The following is a 25,997-nucleotide window of genomic DNA, read 5'->3' as shown; positions in this document are numbered from 1 at the left end:
CGCCAGCAAATGGCTACAGAACACTTGTGGTCAAACCTCACTTGCTTAAAGATAGCTCACAGTCATGGGTCAGATGGACTTGTCTGGTTTCTTACAGTTCCAAAGACAGAATAAACAAATATAAAGAATTACAAGTCACATCCTAAACTAAACAGAAATTTAGGGAATGTAGCTTCTGTGGGGAGAGGTGCTAATTAGTGACACCTGCTCCAGTGCCCAGCAACAGACGGGTCTTACTGTAAATGAGTGGTGGGTCTGGAAGGACAATGCTCTGGGGAACCTGCAGGAGTTAGGCAGATTTAGTTACACCAATTGGTAATAATCTGTGAACGAGGAACACAGGAGCTAAGACTTCTCAACTGATAATAAGCACAAAATGACAATAGGATGTGCTTTGGAAATACAACTGCAAGGTTGTATCATTTTTTTTTTAATGGTACCATGGTGAAGTGATGCACATCCTTCTCTTGGCAACATTGGAAGAGAATTGGACAGCATTCTCTTCCCCAAAGCTGGAAATATTTTGTTGAAAAATCTCTGGTTAGCACACTTTCAATTTTCAAGCACAATCTTAACATTTGCTAAGAAAATCAGACATTTCTCTTTTTTTCCCTATTCCCTGGATTCTTTATTTTCTATCACAACAAAACACCTCATCTGTTATCTGTAGTAGCCAAGCCTGGTGCACATATTTCTGGAATGTGGGACTCCTGGATTCAAAAGCAGAGTACAGGTTAAAATAGGCCTTTCCTATTTCAATGAATGCCCTGCACCCTCTGGTGTTGGCTGTAGCAACACAGAAGCTCTTACCTTGGCATTCTCCTTTGGCTGGCTCAATTGGAGAGTCCCTACTCAATGGGCTGAAATATTTCCTTTCCTCTGGCACTCCACTGAGATTCCAGTTTTGCATGAGGATCCCAGGCAAATCCCTGAAGGTTGCAGGTTCTCCCAAATGATGGAGAGCAGACAAAAGCACCCCCTTCTGTACAGTCAGCCCCAAAGGATTAAGGTGGTTGGTGAGAAAGAAACTTCTTTGTAAATAGGACTTTATTTATGTACAATCTTTAATAAAATCCCTTAGGCGTCTAAATTAAGGAGGATAATTGTCACCACCAGTCAATTTTAGAAGTTGAAAATGCAAAAAAATATTTTGGTCTGCTCTGTAGGAATAGCACCCCATCCTTATCTTTCTTTTCCCTTTTGCTTTCACATTTTTGGAGGATCTGGGTACCTTCTATCTTCATTAATCTGACTGCATCTAAGTGACAGGGCCAGACCTCTTCTCTGTTCCTACATGCTTGCACCAATTCAACTCTTCAGCTTGCTTCAGACTGTTGTAGATGGTTTCCTGATCATGACCTTTCACCAGCTTTTGAGGCCCTGTATTTTCTAGCAAATCCCAATGTGGCAGATTAGGGAAAGAAAGCGGAGGACAAGGAAGCCATCCAATTTTCTGCGGTGGGATTTGAGGACTTTTAAGTCTCACGGGTATCCTGCTAAGGCCAGCAACACACAGAAGTCAGCAGGTTCAGGCAGTAAGGACTATTGTGACAGATCAGGACTGTGGTTGACAGAAGGGCTACACAGGCTCAGGTGAGTCCCTAAATACATGCTCCAAAGAACCAGGGAGTAGTAGTGCTCTGTCCTCATGGGTAGTTGTCATGAGTTGATGGTTTAAGGTTGTTTAAAGACTAAGCAGAGCCAGCAAGTGAAGCTTGGGAAATTACCAGAGCTCTTTATCTTTTCCTTTTTCCCAAAAACATAGCTATCAAACCACAAGTCCTTTTATTTTATGGGATGAGCCTTTATTGAAATACTTGGCATTTAATTCCTTTGCTGATGTGACTTTTTATTTTTGAGGGGCCATTATATTTTTCATGTGAGTCTCTTCCCGAGCATGAGTCCTCTAAGCTGTTTTTATGAAACAGGCCATGTAAGTACAATACTCAGACAAAGGCTCAGGCCCAAGCTGCTGGAGGTCAGCACCACATCTCCATTTGTGAAGTACTTCTTATCAACATAGTCTATGATGGTTGTCACAGCCAGCATAGTCTCCTCACACGTGGGCTGGATTTGATTAGCGGGGAGAACGAATCCATAAGTGCCCGTGTCCCGCAGTTCAAATGTGTAGGAGAGCGGAATGCCAATTGTGTGGGCCCAGTCCCGAGAGGAACCTGAGTTACTGTCTGTGAATTTAAAAATAGAGAGGAGATATTTGTATTAAGCATGGTTCTTTAAAAATACTTCTTGTTAGAGTTAATACAGGTTTATACCAGAATCCCTGAACTAAGCAGTAACCATAGATCACTGTGACATGGAGAACAGTTTCTAGGTGCTGTAATTCTTAGCTATATTAAAAGTATATGGAGTTTTCTAAGTGACACAGTTCTTCATAAGATGGCACTGTACAATAACAAGAGATGAGTTTCAGGGATTTTGTGTTCTTAGCATTTTACTATGGCTAATGTGAGGTACAAGATGGATTGGACATTTATCTGTTCTTGTACTTCATTTCCTACATGGATACTGACTAGAATTTTTATATATATTTTTAAAAGCATAATTTTGGTCAGATCTAAAAAATTTCTGGCTTCTCCATATATCTCTGTTCATCTTCCTTGTGGATTGTTTTTCTTACCTATTCAGTGTAAGTACAAACCCTGGCAAAATGCAGCCCTAGGCACAGGCAACTTGCATTACACTTACACTGCATTGCTCATGCAGTCTGTGCCTCTGGGACTGGCACTTGGGGACTGGCAGAAACAGCCACCGGAATATGCAAACCACATGGGTTCTGGGGCCAACTGCTTAGTGTTCTCACTGACTAGCGTGACTTATTGCTTACTGGGAAAATATTGGGTTTACTAGGCAGTCTCTAGCACCTTCAATCCTCTTTGTAAAGGCTGTCAACTCATATTAGCTATGATGTGTTTGTGATGTGGCTATCCAGTCTATTAGGAAGAGGGCTGAAACCAATATATTTCACACAACTGCAAGCAGCTGCCATGTGATAATGTCTGATGAAGCAGTTGTAGACCTGATTGGGATTTTAATTTTTGCTTGATTCCAGTGAAGAAAAATAGGAGTTTTGCTGCTGACTTCAGCAGGGTCAGGATGATCTATCACCAATCTCCTTCTGTCCCCTGTGATGGATCTGTGAGGAATCCATGTGGGAACTAGCTTCTGATCAATGCTTCATCTGTTCCTGCAGTCAGCTTTATAACTTACAGAATTACCTTGTATTCAAATGACTGCTGCTGACTTGTTGCACCAAGCTACCCCTTTAAATATTACTCAAAGTAGAAACTCAGCAAAACAGTACATGCTGATGCATGTGACACAATTCTTTGAAACACAGAGCAGTCAAAGGGAAACATAAAAAAACTTACATAAAATTGCAGCAGTTGATCCTACTCTGTAGCTGGTCCCATACTTTCCTGTCAATGCAGCAGCTGCTTCCTTTGCAACTTGCATCTGGAAATTCAAAACAGGAACAGCCTTGGCATCAACGGCAGTACCTTTGGCAAATATTTTGAGTGGACCAAAATTTTTTTGTGTCTTTCAGCTTTACATTTACATATGATCACCTTTAAGTTTTGATATTACTTCAGGTCTTTAGAGGAACCCATTTGAAACATTTGAACAAATTGTTCTTGATTCTTTTTAATGCATGTTGTGTTAAAAATTTAAAGATTACTCTGCTGCTAGGTAGAGATCCTATTTGCATTACTGTAAAGCTACAGCCTGTATTTTGGAGAATTTAGAGTCTATGCTATATTACACACTGGTACTGACTCCAGCAGTGATTGACCTCTTGTTTTATTGCCATAGACTCTGTATCCCACCATGCTTAGAAACTGATCCATAGACAAAATAAATGACTTCTCCAATGACTCATAAGAAGTCCAAACCCAAATCCCTCATGCTCTTGGACTGATGCTTCATCTACTGGAATCTTCATAAATACACACATAAGTGAACTTAAATCAGAACACTCAGAAACTGAGGGAAGAAATAACCAAGAAATAGGTACTTACTTTGCTCCCATTTTTCTGAGAGCATGTTTGGAATACCCTTTCTGTACACAATCATGATAACCATATATGTATAATGTGCTGGCATCCTAAAGTGCAAATTCATTCTTGTATGCAGTGAAAGTTGGTGCTCTTCTCCGCTTACCTTGCTTTGCATTAACCTTATCTTGTAGTAGTTCAGTTTTCCTGATTTAAGATGAAGAATTAGGATTTCTGAGGCAAATAAATCTTACTGATGCTGAACAGTGAAGCAGTAATTCTGTTCAAGTCATGTCCCTGTACAAGCCTAGCTCCTTTGAAGGAAAGGCAAGAGTGCAAGTAAAGTTGCACCACATGCTACTGCCTGTACTTGCTCTATACAAAGGTAGAAGAGAAATGTTTTGCCCTACCAGTTCTTCATTGTTACTTGGAGGTTTAGTTGTGGAACCATATGGGGTGAGGATGAGCTGTCCATAGGAGTGAATTGTTAAATAGCACAAAATGTCACTCTTCTTGCTTTTGATAAACTGAGCCACTGCTCTTGTCTCAGGCTCTGATTCTGGTCCAGATCCACAGAAGACATCACTGCTGCAGTTAAAGGATACACCAACACCTGGGGAGGAATACAAACACTGAATCAATGGAGAAATATAGAATACCAGTTCAGAGGGAACTGGGAAATTTACCTTGGAGTGTTTAGGCATGTGTTTATGTGGGCAGGGGACTAGACAGCTCAGTGGGACTTTAGCATTACACTCAGTAGGTAGCAACTAAAATTTGATGCAAGACTAAAATATTTATTGCACATTTACAGGATGGCTGCAACGAAAACACCACCACAGTGTACCACACACCAGGGAAGCTTTGGAGGCTCCTTGAAATCCATGGCAAATGTAAATACTGGCTTTTAAGTCACTATCTCTTAACATTCCTGCCTAGAGCTGATGCTTGCTCCTGCAGTGAGTTAGAGATGTAGTTACATAAGAGAAATTTTCTGTTCACAAAAATAAGTGCGGGTTGAAAGTCAATGAGTTAATATTTTGACAAACCAGAATTTTATTTTTGCATATGCCTTGATGACAACAAGGTAAATATTCCTTTATTATAGGACTACATTTTATTTCAGAAACTTGTTATTACTCTTGCTTTACTTTTGTGTTCATGATCTGAAATACTTCAAACTTACTGCCCCAGGATGAATTGAAATTTCGGTTCAGATCTGTGCCATAGCAGGTGCCATTTTCATATGGAGAACGGTTTTTCCTCCACAAACGATCCTGAAGAAAAGTAACTTCTGTTACATAATAAAACCTCAGTGATCCATATGGCCCAGTGATTATATGGTGTAAATATCCCTTTTTTTGTTTGACCTCTGCATTCTAACTAACCCTGGTATTGTAAGAGTAAAACTCCATGTGCGAGGATGATAAAGCTCAGTGACAGAACAATTCATTGACTACAGCCATGCTGTCATCAGCCACAAACCTGTGTGCACCTTGAAATAAGCCTCCTGACCTTTTTCCTTTTTTTAAAAAAGTATGTTTTTTCTGTAGTACTCAACTGCTTCTGTGCAGCGTGGCACTCCTAGGCAAGGCATTGTGAGGGATAAGAGAGTATGTTTCAGATTCAGGAAGATTAATTCTTTTTTGTCAGCTAATCTTGCTACTGCTCCCTGGTTCCCTGCTATACTCCCAGCTATACACGTTCTGTGTAGACCTCACTGCATGAGCTGCATGAGCTTCCCAGCTGAGTTACCTGTGCATCCAAGTGCAGTGTTTGGTATGCCCCACATCTGCCAGGGTGCAAGGTGGGAGACTGCCCGATCCCCATGGTGGTAGCCATGGGCCATCCAAAGGTCCTGCATTAAAAGGTGCTTCAACTGGGCACAGAGGCTAAAAGCCTGGTGAAAGTGGCTGAAGACCAACACTTTACACTATTCTCCTTATCAGAATATTATGTGGGAGGGCACACCTCTTTCATAAGTGAATAGCCTGATATTTGATCAACTCTCCTCCTATGCCATGCAAAGGTTCCAAGACCCATCTGCTACTTGATATCTTTTATGAAGAATGAATAACGCTTCCAGACATACTTAAGTCCATCAACCAAACCTTGAGCTATTATCAAAGAAGTAATCCCATCCCCAGAAACCCAAAACCAATTGATCTTGTGGTTTTGTCTTCCCAAGTCTTATGATGTTTGCTAGCAATATTTAGCTCATTTCAAGTGGTCACTAATTTGCCAGAAGAAACAAAATCTCTGCCATGAGAGGATTTATGTATCACTGTTTTCTGTTTAATTATAATTGCTGTGACCCTATCTAAAAGTAACAAAACATGCTGGGCACATCTAACTTTCAGTCTAGTTCCTGGATTTTCACTACTTACTTCTTCCCAGGAATAGATGTAGCCATCAATATTGAGGACTGGCAAGACATAGAAGTCCAAATTCTGCAGAAATCTGCTTATCTTTGGGTCAGTTTTGTAGTTTTGAAGAATCTGAAAAGAAAACATACAGAGCACTGAGCAGAGAATTTGGTAGTAATCACTGCAAAGATTGAGTTTAGAACTATCATCAGGTGATTCCTCACTCCTGGATATCACCATGGTACCTAACATCTATTGATCCCCAGGTACTTTTTCTATACACATGGAACATTGCTATATCATAGATTAGGATTTCTTTATTTCAGGGGGACTGTGACTTTTTGATAGAGAGAGGCTTGATCTAACAGCCATTGTGAGAAAAGGAGAGGTTGATACCAAGTTTTGGAAAGCTTTGGAAACATTCAGGTGGAGGAACTGGTGCAATAATTAATATCATCCCGTATCTCAAATTGGACTTTGGTCTCCACAGATATCTGTACTATACACTAATTCTGCAAATTATATTTTAAGAGAAAAGCATAATATTTGGTACCACAATAGAGAAGATAACTGAAGCATCCAAAGTGATATGGTTTGCTTATTATCTCAATGGAAGAGTAAGGACTCACTTCTTTCACAAACCACTGACAGAAGGCTGGAGAGATCCATTCTCTGGCATGAATCCCGCAGTCCATCCAAATTATCTTTTTGGCTTTATTTGATGGTTGGCTGATCTAAGAGAATGTAAATGTTACCATTTAAAAACTGTTACATTACAATAAAATAGCTTAATGTAATACAAGAAAGTAAAAGATGTGCCATGATATGCCATTGAGCCATCTGAGATTATTATTATTATTATTATTATTATTATTACTACTACTACTACTACAGACTTTTTATGACAAGCTCTTTTTCCTTATAACTCAATCTTCACAGTATTACATGGCATGAGTTTTAAAGTGTCTGTTGAGCAGAAGTGTCAATAGAAGAGTTAATAGAACAGTTTCTTTTTTTCCTTTTTCATTTGTATTCATCATTCACAGGAGTGGTTGCTCTTAGCTGAAGATTTTTAAATTTTTTGTTTTTAGAAGGGGAGTAACAAAAAGGCAGGGTGTCTAATACTACTCAGTGATAGGAACAGATTAGGTAATAACTAACCCAGATATTAAGACTATGGTTTTTGCTAGTGTGTCCAATAAAAAAGTCATGGAATACTGCTAGCAGAAAGGCTATCTGCTGTAAAAAGTAATAAAAATAACAAACTAAAAGTCTTTATCCTCACACACAGCTGTTGCCAAGCTAGTTTCAGCTTGATTTGTATTTCTAAACAGGGCTTCAGTTAAATTTGTTGTTTTCAGTACATAATAGCAATAGCAAGCTCATAATGATAGTGTCTGTGAAAGTTGGCAAATCTTACCGTAACGTAGAGGAGTAAAACCATCTCCTGTTATTTCAGAGAATTGGGATGAACGCTATCTTAGGAAACAACTGAATCCTGTCTTCTCCTGAGTTCTTTTTTTATTAAGATATGTTTTATTATTAAGGGAAATTTCCTCCCTTACCTGTAGGTAATACATTGTTTGATTCTCAAATGTCTTCCCCAGGATGTGCTGAGTCACCAGCTCACTGTTGTTCTTCTGGATCTCAGCCATCCATTGATAAATCTGAAATGGTTGCAAAGAATTCTTGTCCAAACTGGGAGTTTCCTTCTCTTTCCCGCTTCCATTTCCAGATTAAAGCATTTTCTTTTGTTTAGCAAGGAACATTTTCCTCAGAGTTTATTTCAATCTGTGATGTCACTTACAGGCATGGAAGGTGTTTCCCATGCCTCTGTGCAAAGGCATGGTTGTATCTCACTGGGTGTTAAAAGGGAACATTACTGCAATGCAACACAGATACGCCATTCTGGATCTCATTCAACATGCCCATCATCGTGGTGAGCTCACCAGACATGAAGCCATACCATCAACTCTTCAAAACAGTATTACAGTCTGAGACAGCAGCAGTCACCCTCAATGGGTAGCTCAAGCAAAACCTACATGAGGGTTGACTTTGTTCTCTCATTTTTATTATGCAGCTAGGAGAAGGAATTGCCACCATACACTGCTTTTGTCCAGGATTGCCAACTGGTGCGTGAAACATGGCACCAAGGAGTCATCACTGCCCACCCCTAAGACACTGTTTTCTCCTTAAGTGTCAAAACCCTGCCTTTAAATTACTTCTTTCTACATATCTCCCACTGTTCACCTCTTCTTCCCCACTGGGATTCCAGACACCACAATAGTCATTGCACCATTGCCTCAGCACCAAACAAACTGGGACTTAAATGAATTAATACTAAATAATAAAGAATGACAGGGTAGAAAGGTAGCAAACCAGCCAAATGAAACACAGAATATTATCTGCAAAACAATGCAGCTGCTTCTTCACACAGAGCATTTGTATTTTGTTCAGTCAAGAATTGCAGATTTAATACAAATCAATGGCAAATCCATATTCAATTCAACCAGTCGAGGATTCTAGTCAAGGAATAAGGACTGATTCTTTAAAGAAGAAAGTCAGAAAGAGGTCCACTGACTTTAGCTGAGCTTTCTGCAAACACAGATTTGCCTTCTGTGGCATTTACAGAACAGAAAACAACAAAGTACACAAGCAGACTTAGGTTTTTCTTTACCTCTTCCATTGGATGGTATTCAGTGTAGACATAACCTCCTGAGACGTCTCTGTGGCTGCTCCTCTCCCTTGGCATGCTCTGATCCACAAGTTTCTGCACATCAGGTATTACGACTCTGAAGGATGGGGAAAGGGAAGATAGAAAAAATTTCCAAACTGTTGCTGCAGAACTGTCACGGTGGGTCCATTGCTTACATCAGCAAATGAAAGGATTTAACCTCTTCTGTTGGGATTTGCCTGGCAAGATCATCACCATCAGCATTATAGCTACTTTCATGTAAAACAAAGTTCAAAGTACTGAGATTTTCAACGGGTTTTAACAATAATTATTTTTACCAGATTTTTTAAGTTATCAATTTTTCTACCAAGAAAAACGTTCAAGATTTTATTCTCTTCATCACTTCTATTTTTGAGCAAAATTCAAAAAATACCACCTTTGGGAAAAGGAAGTGAAAGAGAAAAATGTAAGGTTAGATTTTATTGTATTTTATTGAGACATTTTGAATTTGCAAAGATTTCACAGAAATATTCATTGCAATTTGCAAAAATCAGAACAAACTCCTTATTTCCTTCAAATAGTTTTTTTTTTTTTTTTTGCTTTTTAGCTACAAAAATAGCTCAGAAACTGGTCTAGCACAGGCATGATTTCATGATCCAGGGAGTAAATAAAACGTTTTCCTTGGCTTCAGTGGACTTTGGATGCGAGGCTGTTCTTCCTCACCGCAATCAGCCCCTTGTAACGGCTGCAATCTGTGCTCATTGTAAACCTTGAGATAAGACAATTGCAAAGGTAGCTCCAACACTGTTCATATCACATGCTGGAAGTGCTAACAGGCTTTTCTGCTGACAGTGGCACTTATAAGCATTTCTGGGAATTGCGTGTAAGAAACTTTTTAAACTTTCAGTCTGAGCTTTGATGTTTATTCACATCTAAACTTCAAACTAAAATTCAGGCAGTGAAAATTTCCATGAGGTGAAACCACACACACAAAATACCTTATCAGTGCTCTGGAGAATTGAAACCACAGAGTCTGACACAGTTGGAATATTGATGTCCTTATTATAGTTTGTCATTTATGTCTCTATCATTATATAGCTGACTGCCATGCTGCTGCCAGCTGCCTTCTAAAGGGTGGTTCCTGCTTTGAATCTGTTATAGGAACTTTGACTCTATTATTGTTGTTCTCATGTCAGCCTCTTTGCAATACACACCCAAAATTTTCGTCATGACTAATAATTACCTCTTTCTTTAGAACCCTATGTAAGGTAGATACAAGTCTGGCCAAGGGAAAACAAAGTTGAGACGCTAATTTCAGTTTAGTATTTAAATTTCCACTAGAATCAGTTGAAAGCATTAGAAAATGAAGAGTCTTGACATAAAAAAAGTGGTTAAATATCTTCTAGAATGTTGTCTAAGTACTGTATATCTAAACCTCATGCTAGATAATTTGTACTGGCTCCAAACTCATATCTCTTCATCTCTGGTTGTCAGGGCATCGCACTTACCAAAGGAACTTGTCAGGCAAGATGCAGGATGTCAAGATCAGCTTTAACTCAAAACAGCTTTGAAGTGACACCAATCCTCCTTAAACTCATCTTTGATTGGTAAATGTCAGTGTATGTCTATAGGCCATTTGTCATCAGCCCTGAATGACTGCAGGGTTATTTATATTAAATACAGCTAAATTAAATTAGCTACTGGTTACCTGAAAAAGTCAGTTCCAAAAGGGAACAGGACTGTGTGAGGAATAGCTCTTATTTAATCCCATTTTCCTTTATAAACACTGTTTGTATCTGGATTAGATCTGGTTGTAAGTAAGGGAAGACGTGGCTGCATAGGTGTGATAAAACATTGGGGAACATTTGCAGGTTGTGGTTCCCAGTTGTGTGCATAGTGCCTGCCTGCCACTGGGATCTTTGTCCCAAGCTGGGATGTCTCTCTTTGGCTGGATGGTGCCAGGAAATTCTCACCAGCCTGGTGAAGAGGATAGGGGTAGAAAAAAAGCTTTTGAAGGAAGTGGCTGTATATTCATTTTGAAAGATTTCTTCTCCAAAGCAGAGGAGTAACAAGAGACAGAAAAGGGAACAGGAGAGCTAGAGACTGTCTCCCTGCAGTGACACAAATTAAACCTTTGGGCTCTTCAGAAGTGGAAGGACCCTCCATTCAGTTATCCAGGTTTTCCAAGAGCAAAGCATGATCTTATAAGTAGTGGTTACACCAAGTTTGTCCTCTGAGACTAAAAAATTGAGTCATATATCCTCTCAGTGACCACTGAGAAAGCCATGGTAGGGAACAAGACAGATTGGGCTGTCTCAGGTTCCAGCTCCAGATTCGCAGTCCAGGTTAGGTGGAAGGTAAATACCTAGGGCAGAGGGGAATGGGCTTTTAAAGGTTCATACAGCATCTCTGTATTTGGCTGGTCAAGGTAAGTTGGAAACATTTGGAGCAAAGGTTGGGTCCTATTGCCAGTACTATCTGACTGTTTATCAGATGGGGCTTGGTCCTGTTCTGATAGCAAGGAAGATTATTAGAGCCAGCCTTCCCCACCAAGGTATCAGAGATTGTACCTGTAAGAGATCATATGCTGAGCTAAGCTCGCTTTCACCTCCTGCACCAGAGGGGCTGGGACCCTAATGTGCAGGTCTTCCCCAGCCCTGATGTCTTCAGGCAGCAGGGGTTTCCACAAGTCCAGCTGTGCAGAGAAGAAAGAAATGCACAAATGAAGCTCTGTTTTCAGAATGAGAACTATATTAGAGTAGTTGCATATCAACAAATGAAAGATTTTCTTCAAATTGTCCTGGTAACTCTCTAGTCACCTGATCATAGAGCACACAGCACAGGCTTAGCGCTTTTATTGACTCAGGCACCCCTGAGAAGAAGCACCATTTTCACATAGCCATGCAAAGAAACTAACATTTTCATATAAATTCCTTCAGGTAGTAGAAGAGAAATTCCACACTACATTAAGACAAAAAACAGTTAAATAAAGCTTTTTCTAGTTTACTTTAACCTTCATTCCTATCATAAGCTACATGCATATCTGTTTTATAGCCCAAGACTCCACTCTGCTTGTTGGGCACACATAGTTATTTTTACTTACCATGAAAGTACTGCAAAGAAGCTGAAGATGCTGGACTTGCTGAATTGTTTCTGGTATAATATGCAGAACCTGATCCCTGGAAATTCAGTAGAGAAACAAGATCAGTTTTAAGGTCCGTTAAAGTATCCATTATTTCAGAAGTCAAAAGGACATATTTTGTTTTGTAGAAGGAAGACAGAGCATGTAACAGTGCTGTTCCAACAAAAACACCTCTAAATTATGAATTTGTGGAATGTTTTGGCCACAAACAGGACTAAATAATGTGACTTTTCTGTTGCTAGAGCATTAGCCACTCTGCTTCCTCTCCAGTGGCTGTGCTTTATTCACCATACCAGCTTTGCAGAAGCCAACTGCTTGCATGAGGCCTCCTGTGTGTTTCTGCCTTTGCAGGATTAGAGCCAGAATGAGGGCATTGGTAGTACATGAGAAACTGTTTATTTGATAAGATGACCCTTTTCCCCCTCACATTTGGGATTTATTCAATTATTACAGATTAATTTTGTGCTTGGCTCGTCTACTTCAGCATGCAGAAACTTTTGGTAGTCATGATAAATTATATTGCTAAGAACTTGAGATGTCCACAAACTGCTTTTCATGAGAATAGCCAATTTATTCCTGAATAGCAAATATTGCGGTCTCCAGAGCTGCATATTCTTACCCAATTCACAAGAAATAAAAATTTCTAGTACAGAACCTATAATTTTATATTTCTAGAAAAGACTCACAGAATCCAGTGTGTTAGTATATGTTTTCATGAGATCCCATGATACTTTCATCTACTACAGGCTTAATCTGATGAAAATATTGAAAGTTTACAAAGAACAAATTAAAATGGATGGAAATGCAGAAAAAGTAAATCAGTATGTTCTGTTAAAAATACCCTTGGGAGTTTTTTTGGTTTTTTTTTCTGTGTTCATTCAGATCAGATTTCCAGGATTGACAGCAGCTGTGATGTTTCTAGTGAAAGGGTTTCAGAGTGAGGAGTGGATGTTGATGACTATATTGCAATACTCAAAGGTGGGAGACCAGTTATCCACTACTCATGAGAACAGAATAGAATGGGGAATACTAGAAACTTTCCTATTTGCTAGCAACCAAAAATTCCTTCACAGTCTCTTGTAGCAACTTCAATGGAGTCTTTACCAGACAAGTAAAAAAAATGAACATTTTACAGTTTAAAGCCTTTGTAGCAGAAATTCTTGTTGCAAAAGCAAGCCATGGTCATTATAGTCATCAACATAATATGCTCTCATCATCTGAACTGCAACTGCCATCTTTTGTGCTTCCATGCAGGAATGTACAATTATGAGCTTAATATACATACAAATAGAATTCACTATTCATTCATTTTATCCCCAGAGAAATAGAGGGATTTGTGGGTTTTTTACATCTCTCTTGAACATATCACCTTTTCTGAATGAGAATTTGATAGTTAAAACAGGCAGTTTACTACTGCTTTATGAGATGCCAATAGCCCCATATCTGTGGGGGAAAATGATTACACTTGTATTGCTCACAGGACTGATACAAGAGTCATGTTATGTAGATTGGTACAATAGTCATGATGTCTTTAATAAACCTTGTAGATGCAGGATAAACATCTTTGTTGGCAGAATAAACATCTCAGCTGCAGTTCAGAGTTTATTCTCTCTAAATGCCTCGGCTTGCTATGTTCTTTGTCTATCAGGAAAGGAAACAATATCCTGTAATATCTTTCTATCCTCATTGACATTATGTCTTAATTACACCAAATCAGAAATTTCCAGACAGTCAGATTGCTGCCAGATGGCCAGCTCTTATTTACTGATAAACCTTTCACAATAGCCAGTGTGGAGACAAACCATTTTTAATAGTAAATTAAGATTAGAAAGCATACATTTGTTTATGATTATGGACTAAGTTTCTCAGTGGAGAAGTGCAAAGTCAGCCCATGTGACCCCATGAGAACTACAGTTTTTAAAATTCTACACTTAAGCTTGCTTAACAAATTAAAGAACTGTTCTCAGCACAAGCTATATGTCCTTGGATGCTCATAGATTGGATATTTCATTTCATTGTTAAACAGAGCAGAGGACAATGAAAATGGGCTTTACTAATAATTTGGTCTTTGTGCAGGTGCTGCCCACCCAAAGTCACACTGACCATTCAGTACCTGTTTTTTAATTCCATGCAAGTACTAGACAGGTTCAATTCTGGACAATAATTAGAAACAAAAATGAAAAATACATTACACGGATCTGCTGAATTCTATTCACTGAAATCAGGCTCTAACTGCATCTCTGATACAAATCTAAAGACTAAATATTATCCAAGGAAATAATACATTTGAAGTAGTGACTCTGTATGCTCTGCTAGGAGATTTTCCATGAGAGAAATGGGTACACTATGAGGAAACTTACTTGCTGTAGGTATTGCTTGATTTTCTGTCCTTTTCATGACTATATTCTAGGAATATAATTCATCTAGAGGCATTCAGCACCAGACTACTTTCTCTGTTTGCTTTAGAAAATTCCATGCATAAACTTATATGTGAATAGGTGGCCCCTACACTGTGCTCATGCCCACCCTGCAAATCTCAGCTGCCACAATGGCAGCTACCTAGCTCCTTGAAAGTTGAGGGTGAATGAAACAAAAAGAGTTTAGATAGGCAAACAGAATAATTTTACATCACTCATTTTCTGAAGTGCAATTGAGAATGGAAAACAAAGCATAACTAGAGATTTCATACTTTTCAAAACATTAATCAGTAATAAAAAATGTGATAATCTCATTCTCTAAACACCTTGGAGTGAAGGTTGTCTGGAATAACTCCCTTAGCTTTTTTTTTTTTGTACTTGTTACAGGTCATCATTATCTTTTTCATATAACCTAATCTGTCTTTCATTAATAGATATAATTTTGCTCAGTCATACCTCTTGCTTTATACTCAGAAAAGGCATTTTACTCCTGCAGCATCTGGTTTCAAAGTTCATTATGAAAGGGGCTAAGCCAAATGCATTTCAGCTAATGGAAACAGAGCATCCTGAGATGCATTTGAAGGCCATTCTGTGGCTCCTACAGCTGTTTCTATGTCTTTTTTGGCTTAGAATAGATTCACTCATTCTTCATTTCCCATCTGCATGTTTTCTTTCCCAATCTTACAAAGCTTACATCTTAGTAACCCTGTGTCCAGTTTTCCGGCTCATAATTGCTATTAATATTCTTACACAATTTCTGGGACTTTCACTGCATGCACAATTCTTCATGAAACCTGTTCACACTCACCTGTCATATTGCAATTTCAAGCTGAATTTTCCAGGAATTAGTATCCCCAGAGAAAAGATGATCCCAAGAGAAAGCCACATCTTTGTGCAAAGAACCCAGCACTGACAGGGCAGCACTAAAAAGGAGGAAGATAGATCTTGACTGAACATATGATTTATATAATTATAATATACAACTAGACTTATCCTGGAAGGAAACCCGCCCTTTATGAATCATTAGCTTTACTTGTAAATAGTTCTAGATGAATCATTTACTTCATTTGTAAATAGTTCTACTTTTTCTTAATTCTTAAAAGTCTCTTCCATACCCCAAAACACGAATACAACTAGCAACATTCTTACTGAAAGACTTTTTCTAAGAACTAAGAACATTTGTCATGTCATCTTTCTATCTTTGAAAGTGTTTTGTGACAGAATTGGTGGAATTTAGAGAAAGTGTTACCTGCAGGATCTACAGCAAATCATGATGGTTAGCCTATAACAATCATAGAGATAGGGAAGAACTGGTGCTAAAACAAGCTCTATCCTTACTTTCTTTCTTTTTGTGTTTGTGCCTTTATGGAACACTTCTGTGACCCCTTAAGTGCAGTTCCATCACTTACCTAACTTAAAAGAGGACTGCAAGAGCAACCAATGCTCCATAAAAGAAAATATTGGGACAGCAGAGCCTCATCTAAAGCACTCTCAGTTGGCCCAGATCAGTCTCTAGCCACAGACTTACAACTCTACACTGTCATAAAAAGTGTTTTTGTTATATATTTTTAAAAGTGGGCTGGTAACTATCTGAAATATTTAATTTCTTATTTAGTTCACTTGGCAAGTGTTAACATTTGTAGACTGTAGTTAGACATATAGCACAGTTCTTCAGAAAGAAATGGTTTCCCTCATCCTCTCTCTTGGATTGAAACTATCTTGTGATGATTTGATGAAGAAAACTGCATAAATTTGGGATGCAGAGACTCCAGTAAGTCAGTTTGTGTACATATATAATGGACATGATATCGTGTTGTAACTGTGGAATATTTATAGATTCTTCTCATCAAAGTATGCAGTCCTCTTACACCTTTACAAAGGCTGTTATCAAGGAAACAAGCAGCAGAACTGTCCCAGTATAAAAGAGGAACAGCTTAGCTCAGAAGTGCTTTTTCACAAAACCAGGCTGCAGGCAAGAGAAGAATATGCTCTTCTTCATAAATCACGCCAGACCCTTTCTGTTTTATTGCAACCTTCTCAACAGCCTGGGCCTGAAAATGCTGAGTATTCTCTCCACGTAGATATCCAGCCCACAAGGACTTCCATAAGAGCTGCAAGATGTCAAGTTTACAGGATTTGATACAGCTTCAATTGTGAGGAGTCAGCAAAACAAATTCATGTTGGAAGTTCATATTAACACACAGGACAGATAACCTTTGCTTTTGTTTCCTTTATATCCACCACTGCTATGAGGCAGACTAATGATTTTAAGACTTCTGCAGTGTTGTCTGTACCCTTTTAATAGACTTGGCTCTGAACTGGGGTTCAGTCCCTTGACAGGGACTCAGAATCTAGGGGGGGGAAAATGAAGGCATAAAGAGAAATGGAGCAAATGATGATAAGTGCTAAAATTCAACTCCAGTCCAAAGTTTCCACCTTCATGTTGAAAGCAGAAGCTATTTATTCTGTTGTGAAAACATCACTCCTCTGATGCCAAATAGTTATGAAGAGAGAGAGAGAGACAGATAGATAGATAGATAGATAGACAGACAGATAGATAGATAGATAGATAGATAGATAGATAGATAGAGTAATTTTGCTTAATGAATATAGAATTCAGAAGAAATTACAGTTGCTTGCTAGGTCTTTGATTTGGATTCTTTTGAAGTCTTCTTGATTTTAATGGGCTTTAGATGAAAGTCCCGTGCAAATAATTATGGACATTTCTCCAATTTAAGAAATGGACTTATTTTGGGGATTTCAGCAGATGATTTGCTTGGAAAAGACAATACTTAATTTTCTTCTTGCATTCAGATGGCAAGCAGCACTTCTGAATTCAGAAGAAAAGCCATTAGAGACATTATTCTGCCACCAACGCAAAAAAATATCTTGGGATGAACAGTAAACTTCAACAAGCCTATTGCCCTCTTGGGCATAAATAATGTGTCTCTCAGTAATAAAGTCTGTTCTTTGGTCAGGTTCTTACTGGCAGCTGCTTATCTTTCTAGCAAATGTGGGAAGCAGCTTAATCCATTTATTCCCTCCTTGGAAATAGTGGGCAAAAAGGCATAGGACTTTCTGGGGAGAGGAAGGGTCATAAATATGTGGCACAAACATGCTACATGAAACCATGTGGTGTCCTTTTTTCCAAACAAATTACTATGCACATCTTCTATACATTCTTCTCAGAGCTTCTCAGAGCATTTTTTTCAGCATCAGTTTAGCCACTCAACTGCCCTGTTCAACATGCAAATATTATTTCCACTACTTAAAAGATTAAGAAAAAAGGGGGAAAAAGTGACTCCCCAAGGTGACATAGGAACATTGCTGCAGAGCCAGGAATAGAATTCAGATCTCCTGACTCCCTGTCTGGTGCTTCCTTAAAAATATATGACCATCTGCTCTACTGCTGGAAGTATAGATACTATATGCTGACTCCAACAAGCTGGCTGCTAAGCCTGTTAGTTTATCCTCTTTTTATCCCATACTGATATCATCTCCAGCTAAGCTTTTGGCCTGGAGTCAAAGTGATTTCCAGTGTTTGAATGATTCGACCTGCTTGTTATTGTTTCAACCTTGCACCACACATATGCTCAGCTATTTGTGACTTATCTGCATACAGTCTGTGTAGCAACAGCCACAAGCTAGAACTGTTTTGTTCAAAGATTGCATACTGAAGCACTCCACATGTTTTAAACAACTATCATATAGCAGGGAGTTTGATCCTGGTAGCTTCCTGCACCCAGATTTCCTACTGAGCTGCATGTTACTTTCAAGGACAAAAGGCTTGTTAAAAAGACAACAAAATGTACACGTGTGTCTTCACAAACATCAGTTCATCATGTTAAGCTTTCCCACCTCACAGCTAAATCCCACACTGAAACTAAAAACCAACTAAACTAGATGGAATTCAACATGATCAACATTTTTTTAAAATCATCATTGGGATTTAGAGAAAACTGTACTCCATTTAATTTTCTTTTCTCTCTCAATGCTGCAGAAAACTCACTGTATGTGTCCAAAACAGAATCATCATTCAGTGGGGTCAAAACAGTAGCAGACTAATGTGCTTTAAATCCTAGACTTGTGCTCCACTGAAGAGGAGGGTAGATAATTCAGCTATTTTACTGAAATATCCTCTGGTTATCACTGTAATTTTACTTGGGGGAAGCACATGATGAATTGACAGTTCTGTTTCCCATTGTCTTGTCAGAGGAGATAGGATGTTCTACAGGTATTGTCTTTTTCTGTAGCATTTATATATTCAGCAATATGTTGTGTGGTGTGCGATGTGAATCATTGTTCCCCTCAGTATTCCAAGCCTACAGCTTCCACAGCTCTGTTATAGAAAGGTTTTACTGAAAGTCTCTGGACTCCATTGTGATTTGACAGTGCTAAGTGTTCTCAAACCTCATTAGTTCCAGCAACAATCTTAGGATAAATGGGAATGTACTGTAAACCACGCTTAGTTACAACAATTTTGTTCTAGTCATCTTGCTGATATTTCCTTGTTCTCTCTCTGTCTCTGCTATTACAGTGAAAACACCCCATTAACCTTACATTTGGGACTTTAAAATAATCACAAACCAGGAAGAATTCCAGCTAACGTACACTAGATTAGAATGACATTACTAGTAAACCTTAAAATTAGTTCCATTAAGCCAACCTTAAATGTCCTGCAGATCGTCAAGCGACACAGGATGCATAAGCTTTATCTTAGTGGAACTAATTTGACTATTGGCACATGATCTAGCAATTTCAAGAAATACAGGTTTACAGACACTTTCAAGGATGTCTCAATAGATTGTACAGCATTTGTGTACATGCATACTCACATATTTAAACACAACCATAAAAACCAGTGTGTTGTGTCAGTATGGGAAATTACATCTGCCTTTTCTCCACAAGTCCTGTGATGCAGCTTTTAGATAGCTCTCCTCTCAGAGAGGTGCTTCAAGTACCCATTCAGCAAGCAGCTCCTTACTGAAATGTATGACACCAAACTGGCAAAACTTGAACTGGTCTAATTAGCTGGGCAGACCAGCTTCCTCAGACACAATTTTCTTTAACCAGGAAAGAAAAATGTTAGTACTGAATTGTCTTTCCTTAACAACAGGCGGTCTGAATGGTTATTTTTACTTCATCCTTCAGACAGCAAATATCACTGCTTAAGGATCTTGAGCTCTAACATAGAGTCTGAATTCAAGATGATATTTACCATGTGTTACTCAAAAGTAAAAAACTCTTTTGGTTCTGATCTAGGGGTTAAGGGTGGTAGCATTTAAAAGGAGTTGTGCACAAACCCCTATAATCCTTATCTAAATATAATTCCTGTGGGAAATTATTTTGCATAAGGACCATGCAATTAAACTTTAAGAAGTATTAGCAGTGTTTTTCAGGTGCAATGCTAAATTGCTAAATCCCAAGTCCACACATACAAGGCTGGCTGCAGAATATTGTTTTTCAGTTTGATCAAAGATTCAATTCGCTCAAAGATTTTAATGCGCTGGATCAACTGTCAGAAAAAGAATCTTGTTTTTTTTAAACTCACCTTCTCCACTCCTAAAAACTTTCCTTTGTAAGAATATCTTCTGATGACATGATTAGAACTCATGATTTCAAAGGTATTGCTCTAGGGGGAAAGAATTTGCCAAAGTGTTGGATCCTGTGTTGTTGTTCTGAGTCGGCAAGAATTAGGCAAAAATCCTCTATTTTGTGAAGAAACGAAACTTCCTGTAAAGCTTTAGCTGTCAAAGTAATGCACTGTTTGTATTAATTAGGCCCTTTTTACAGAAGATGAAATATAACATTAAAAAACCTGGCTTGTATTTTTAAATAAAATAATTATCTTTGTAGGTAAATAAGTTAGTATTATATTATTCCTACTAGCAGAACTGTAAAGGACAGCACATAAGTCTCCATTATTGCTTAATGGTTAAACAACAAGCACTGCACTGTATCCTAGAATAGCAAAGATTATTTTTAATGAGTTCTGTTACAAGCGATAAAATACTTTATGATTAGATGAGAATATGCTTGCATATGATTTCTTAAACACAAACAATACACACTGTATAGTAAGTAATTAGCTTTTGCAGCTATAAAACATGTTCATATTAACCTTTGTCCTTCATTCTATCAACAATGACAGACACACTGAGCTTTCTGTGCAATGCCAGCATCACGGAGTATAAATGTATTCTTTGCGTGCATGTAGTTATGTATGTGTGGCCATGCAAGGGGAGTAATGCTCCAGACCCTTTAACCACTGTGAGAAACTGTTAAAATGCTTATGATATCCTTGAAGAATCTCAGATATTATTAATGAGGTCAATAGTACCTGACAGAAGACCTCAAAGTGGATCTTGCCTGAGTCAAACAAGTCTATTCTGCATAACTTAGAGGAGAATTTCCAGCGTAGTTTTGCAAATGAGCCTTAAAGAATTTGTAAGCCATGTTTGAGGTGCGTATGTATGGGTGTGACACGCAGTAGAAATAGTTTGTATTGTGGTGAGTGATATTGTTAAATTTAGTTGCTGCTAATACTATTGGAGTAAGGGACCGGGTAGTCTAGCTTTAAAGTGCTTGTGTGACATGACTGGGTAGGTTTGCAGTAAGGCTGTTGACCTGGCTTGCATTGGTCCCAAGCTTTGGGGTTCTTCAGCAAAGGCAGCCAAGACTTTCTCCTTTCTCATGCCTGGACTGTTCCTACTCTTTGTGCAAGGAGTAGATCTGAACTATCAGCCAGCTGTGCCTGGGAGAGCTTATAAATCCAAGCAACTCAACATGGGGGCATCCCCGATATACAGACATGGAAAAGACACCTGGAACTGTGCCTCTGCTGCCAAACAAGGCACTCCTTGGAGTCACACACTAATGAGATGGGTGTAGAACAGCAGGAATCTGGGTGTGCCCCAAGGACCATCTCGGGCCTTTCCTCTGAGAAGACAGATAAGCAGAGGCAAGCAGGGAGCTGAAGTCAAATTCCCTAGGTCTCTGACTACTACCTTAGTGTCAGATTATTTTATGTCTGTTCAGAGAGAGTGGTTTTGATACCTCCATTGTTCTCTTTTCCCCCCTTCAAATACTGAGTTATTAGGTTCAGCAAATTAATAACAAACCTACAGTAGAAATTTTGGAAAGTTTGTTCTTTATTCTGCATCAGCAGAAACCAAACCCACCCTCCTCACTACTACCTTTTGGGGGGATTACTGCCTTCTGAGAAGAAAGTCTTTTTGCTGACATCAGGGAGGAATTCCCCATTTTGTACTGCTCCTTGAGCACAGACTGATACACAGCAAATCTCCGAACACACACTTTTTTTTTTTTGTATGCTTTACTTTTTATATCTCCATCACGTTCCTTACATTTATACAGAAGTGACCCAGACTGAAGATTCATTTAGAAGTTGTCCCTGGGACAAATCACTTATTGGCAAAATGAAGCATATTCTAAAGCAAGAAGTACAAATGCATCATCTTTGCCTTCTTTCTGCCCCATACAATAAAGTAAGGGGTGTAGGTTTTTTTTGTATTTTCTGGAGAGGTCTGTGTGTTGAGGAACTGCTATTCTGATAAAGCTGATAATCTAACTGCTGATCAATCACAAAGGGACCATATAGAATTGGTTTCAATATATGTATTTTTAAAGATTAAATAGTCTTTTATTATGTGAATGACATTTCAAATGTGGGTTCCTCCACAACAGGCCATTGTATATTTCCTGAATCATATCTCATCTGCGTCAGCACAAATCACGACTTTATTGACAATTGTTTCTATTTACACCAGTCTCTGTGCAGTCAGAGGCCAATTCACCAGCTGTTCCCTACTGCAGAATAAGAAAACCGTACTCACTTAACACTTGAAGTTTTTTGCTTTGAAGTTGTAGAGCCACTCCCTCATCTGGCGTATATTTGCTGCAGCGCCCTGAGTTTAATCAAACCAGCTGAGGAGCCACTCCTCCTTTCCCTACAGTCCCGACATACTTGCCCACCTTTTTAAACTGTGATTGAGTACAGGTGACATCTTATGGGCAGCAGAATCTCAACCATGAAAATCAAATGGGGAAATACAGAAGATTTTAGAAGTGCCCTTTGTGGATTGAACTGATAAGAATTACCTACGGTGCCGACTCAAGAATCAGAAATGTTCAGTAAAAAATGCGCCTGTCTGTAAGCGTGGATATAGTCCCTTACCTATGGCAGTGCAAAGTGAAAATTAATTCTCCTGTTTATTAAAAAAAAAAAATCATCTTGTTTCATAAAGCAAGAGTTTATCTAGGTTTTAATAGGTGCCATGGCAACAATGTTACCAAGTACTCATAGGAGCATTTTTTGAGAGAGGAAGTAGGATGAAACAAAAACCTCACTGGTTATCTGTGGACACAAGGACGTGCTGCAGACAATACAAATTCTCCTTATTATTTCTGGGTGGCTATTTACAATTGCTGCCACATTCATATATTATCACTTTGTGGCCCAGAAATACTGAAAAAAGGGGGGAAACCTGCTACAACTAGAAGGACAATTTTAAACATAGTTCAGAATTCCATGGGATTTGCATCAGTTAAAAGAGATGAAGAACTACTAAAGCCACTGTAGTTACTATAGCAAAAAAATGCCCCTACCACAAGATTTACATGTTCAGTACAACCTACACTTAAGTGCCATAGTCCCTTCAAAATTATGCATGTCGCAACCATCAGATAACTATGGCTCTGGTTTTGTTCTGAAATAACTAATTTCAGCACATTTCACCTAGAAGTGAATGTTCTGCCCTTTTTGAGCTCTGCAAAACACCTGTAGTTCTATTTTAATTCCAATATTATAGCATCAGTAAAGGGATATTGAAACTGGAACCTTGTTCATGCAAGCTTACATGCACTGATATTTGTGTGCAAAGAGAATGGCTCAATATTAACAAATGGCAATATACAATAATACTTACTGCAATGACCAGAAAGGGGGGAGGGGGGGGGTGGTGAAGAGGAACCAATTAGAGGGAAGTCTTAGTACTTTCTTCAGTTTTCCAATTAACCAGAGCAACATCTTTAGCTCTCTGTCTACAAAGCATTACTCAACTCTTGTCTCGGCAGAAACTGTTGCAATACCTGAGAAACAGTCTTTAAATCAAGATCCAATTTATTTAGATTCTGATTTCTTAACAAAAATCACACTCTTTCAATGAACTTCTAGTTCCTCTTTCCCAGTCTCTTATGAATATCTTTATTATTTTGAGACCAAGGTGGAAATTTTAAAAAGAGTTCCTGTGTGTTTCTTGTGAAATACATAGCCAGAATATTTAATACCCTGAGAAGGCTGGAGTTATGGTTCAAAAGTAGTTTTAAACATGAAGAAATCCAAACTGGAGAGAACTACAGATCATCACGGTCTGCAAATCCAGCTGTTTATGGAGAAAATTTGTTTTTCCAAACACACACTGTTCTCATTTTGCATTCACAAAATCACATTCATTTTACTTCACAAAATTTGTTTCATTTTTTTCTCAGATGATACCAGTTTATTTTTTGTTAATGCAAGTGACCTTTGCAGCCCACATCTTCTGCCTGTTTCTTCCTTTCATTTTAGATCTGTTCACACACCCTGCAATGCTTAAGATGAATCCTTGGGCCTGTGAAATGTGCTATATAACTTACATTTGTAAATCCTTCTCTCAATGCTTTCTTTTTGATTGTGTGACGTATGACAATGATCCAACCTTGTCATGTGTCCATATGCACCCTTTTGCATGTGTAGCCTTCTGATGATGTGGAGATGTCACTGGATGAACAGTATCTGCATTATTCTCAAGGAAAAAATCACCAGATCTTCCAGCTTTATCATGGTATTTTACTGTTTTGTAATAAGACAAGATTTATTAATGAAATCATGCCTAACAGCAAGCAGCATGTAAAAACAGCAATCATAAAAGGCAGTATCTGTTTCTTTGAGATTGGCAGGACAAATACTGAAGTCCAATATTTCATATCTCAGGATGAAGGAAAGACATGCTTCTCCTTTCTGACTTCTTTGTGGCCCAGGAATAAAATATAGTGCCTTCCTACGAGAGTCTGGTTAAATAGATGGTTGCTTAGTGCAGCTGAGACCCCTGTCTTTAAGTCACAGATATATAATTACTCTAAGCCCTATACTTGCTTTAACAAGCCTTTAATTCATTGAAAATCCTCCTCTGCTTCAGCAATCTAGTTTACTTAATGAATGACTTATTTTCATTTCACATGGATTTGAGAACCTTGGCTTGCTACAGATGCAATACACCCTTGAAATACCTTTAGTCAGTCAAACATCACAGCAAATGTCTGGGTTCCATCCATTCATAAGATACACCCATGGGCTGTATGAAATAAAGCCATATACAGCTTCCTCATTTCTCACTCCTCATTGAGAAACGATTTCCAGCCACTGCACTTACAAAGTGTTCCAAGTGTGAATAAAGGTTAGAAACACACATTTCTGAATCTGCAGGCAGACTGTAAAAATGGTAGAAAAAGATGCAGCTTACATCTCCAGTTAGCCTCACTGGCAGGTCAGCTAAAATAATCCATTTTGTGCCTGTTTGGCTTAAAAAGGGGATTTTGCACCTTTCACACCAAGCACTCCATGCAGTGACAAACCCCATAATTACAGATGCAAAATAATTATTGCAAATTATTGTTGATCTTCATTGTGAGTCTCCCACTAATTTTAATAATGATTCAGGAGAGGAGAATGGTATTCTAAATATAGATTGTAATGCACAGAGCAGGGGACTAGATCTTCCTTACTACATGAATTGGACACCTGAAAAACCTGGATTTATTTTCAGCAGACTAGCTTTTAAGCATACATAAAGATCCAAGAAACCCACAGCTCTGAAGTCTCGGGCAGCAGCTTCATACAGCTTGGAACTCTGAATCAGTGTAGATGACATAAACGATTGAGAGAACACAGAGCAAGAGACTTCACTAAGCAAGGTGATCTGTATGGAAGACTACTACACTTCCACACTGCTTGTATAAGTTTGTACCTGCCCACAAGGAGTTTAAGAAAGAATGTGATTAACTAATTTAATAACATGCTCTGCCATTCTGTGCCCACTGGTGGTTAGTTCTGTCCAGGCTGCTGGCACCCCCGCCTGTGTTCTGTCCCTGAATTTACACACCTATGACTGAGGACCTGACTGAAAAGCTCAGAGCAGCTGGAGGAAGCAGCTTCCCAACCCACCCAAGAGCCATGGCTGACACCACAGCATTGGTTTGCAGGTTTCCAGCTTGAACAGCACCAAGTACCATCTCAAACACAGCTCTGTGTGCTACCTGGCCGTCCAGCACAGAATATTTTAGACATCCTCCAGTGCAGGCTGGGACCACAAGTCCAGCTCAGAA

General features: G+C 38.7%; 1 protein-coding gene across 1 annotated transcript; it reads right to left on the bottom strand.

The window, feature by feature from the left end:
* Positions 1 to 1,917: 1,917 nt before the first annotated feature.
* On the bottom strand, positions 1,918 to 15,500 carry CPO (carboxypeptidase O; the record flags this gene model as incomplete). The annotated part of the gene is made up of 11 exons (XM_084209058.1): positions 1,918 to 2,186; positions 3,390 to 3,474; positions 4,424 to 4,626; positions 5,200 to 5,290; positions 6,401 to 6,511; positions 7,009 to 7,113; positions 7,945 to 8,046; positions 9,057 to 9,171; positions 11,624 to 11,748; positions 12,157 to 12,232; positions 15,421 to 15,500. 11 exons carry the CDS (start codon positions 15,498 to 15,500, stop codon positions 1,918 to 1,920), a joined length of 1,362 nt encoding a protein of 453 aa, XP_084065184.1.
* Positions 15,501 to 25,997: the final 10,497 nt, after the last annotated feature.

This window comes from Fringilla coelebs (genome assembly GCF_963513975.1).
Source record: "Fringilla coelebs genome assembly, chromosome: 7".
Classification (NCBI taxonomy): Eukaryota; Metazoa; Chordata; class Aves; order Passeriformes; family Fringillidae; genus Fringilla; species Fringilla coelebs.
The sequence above is the reverse complement of the archived record's forward strand: the minus strand, read 5'-3'. Positions and strand labels throughout refer to the sequence as shown.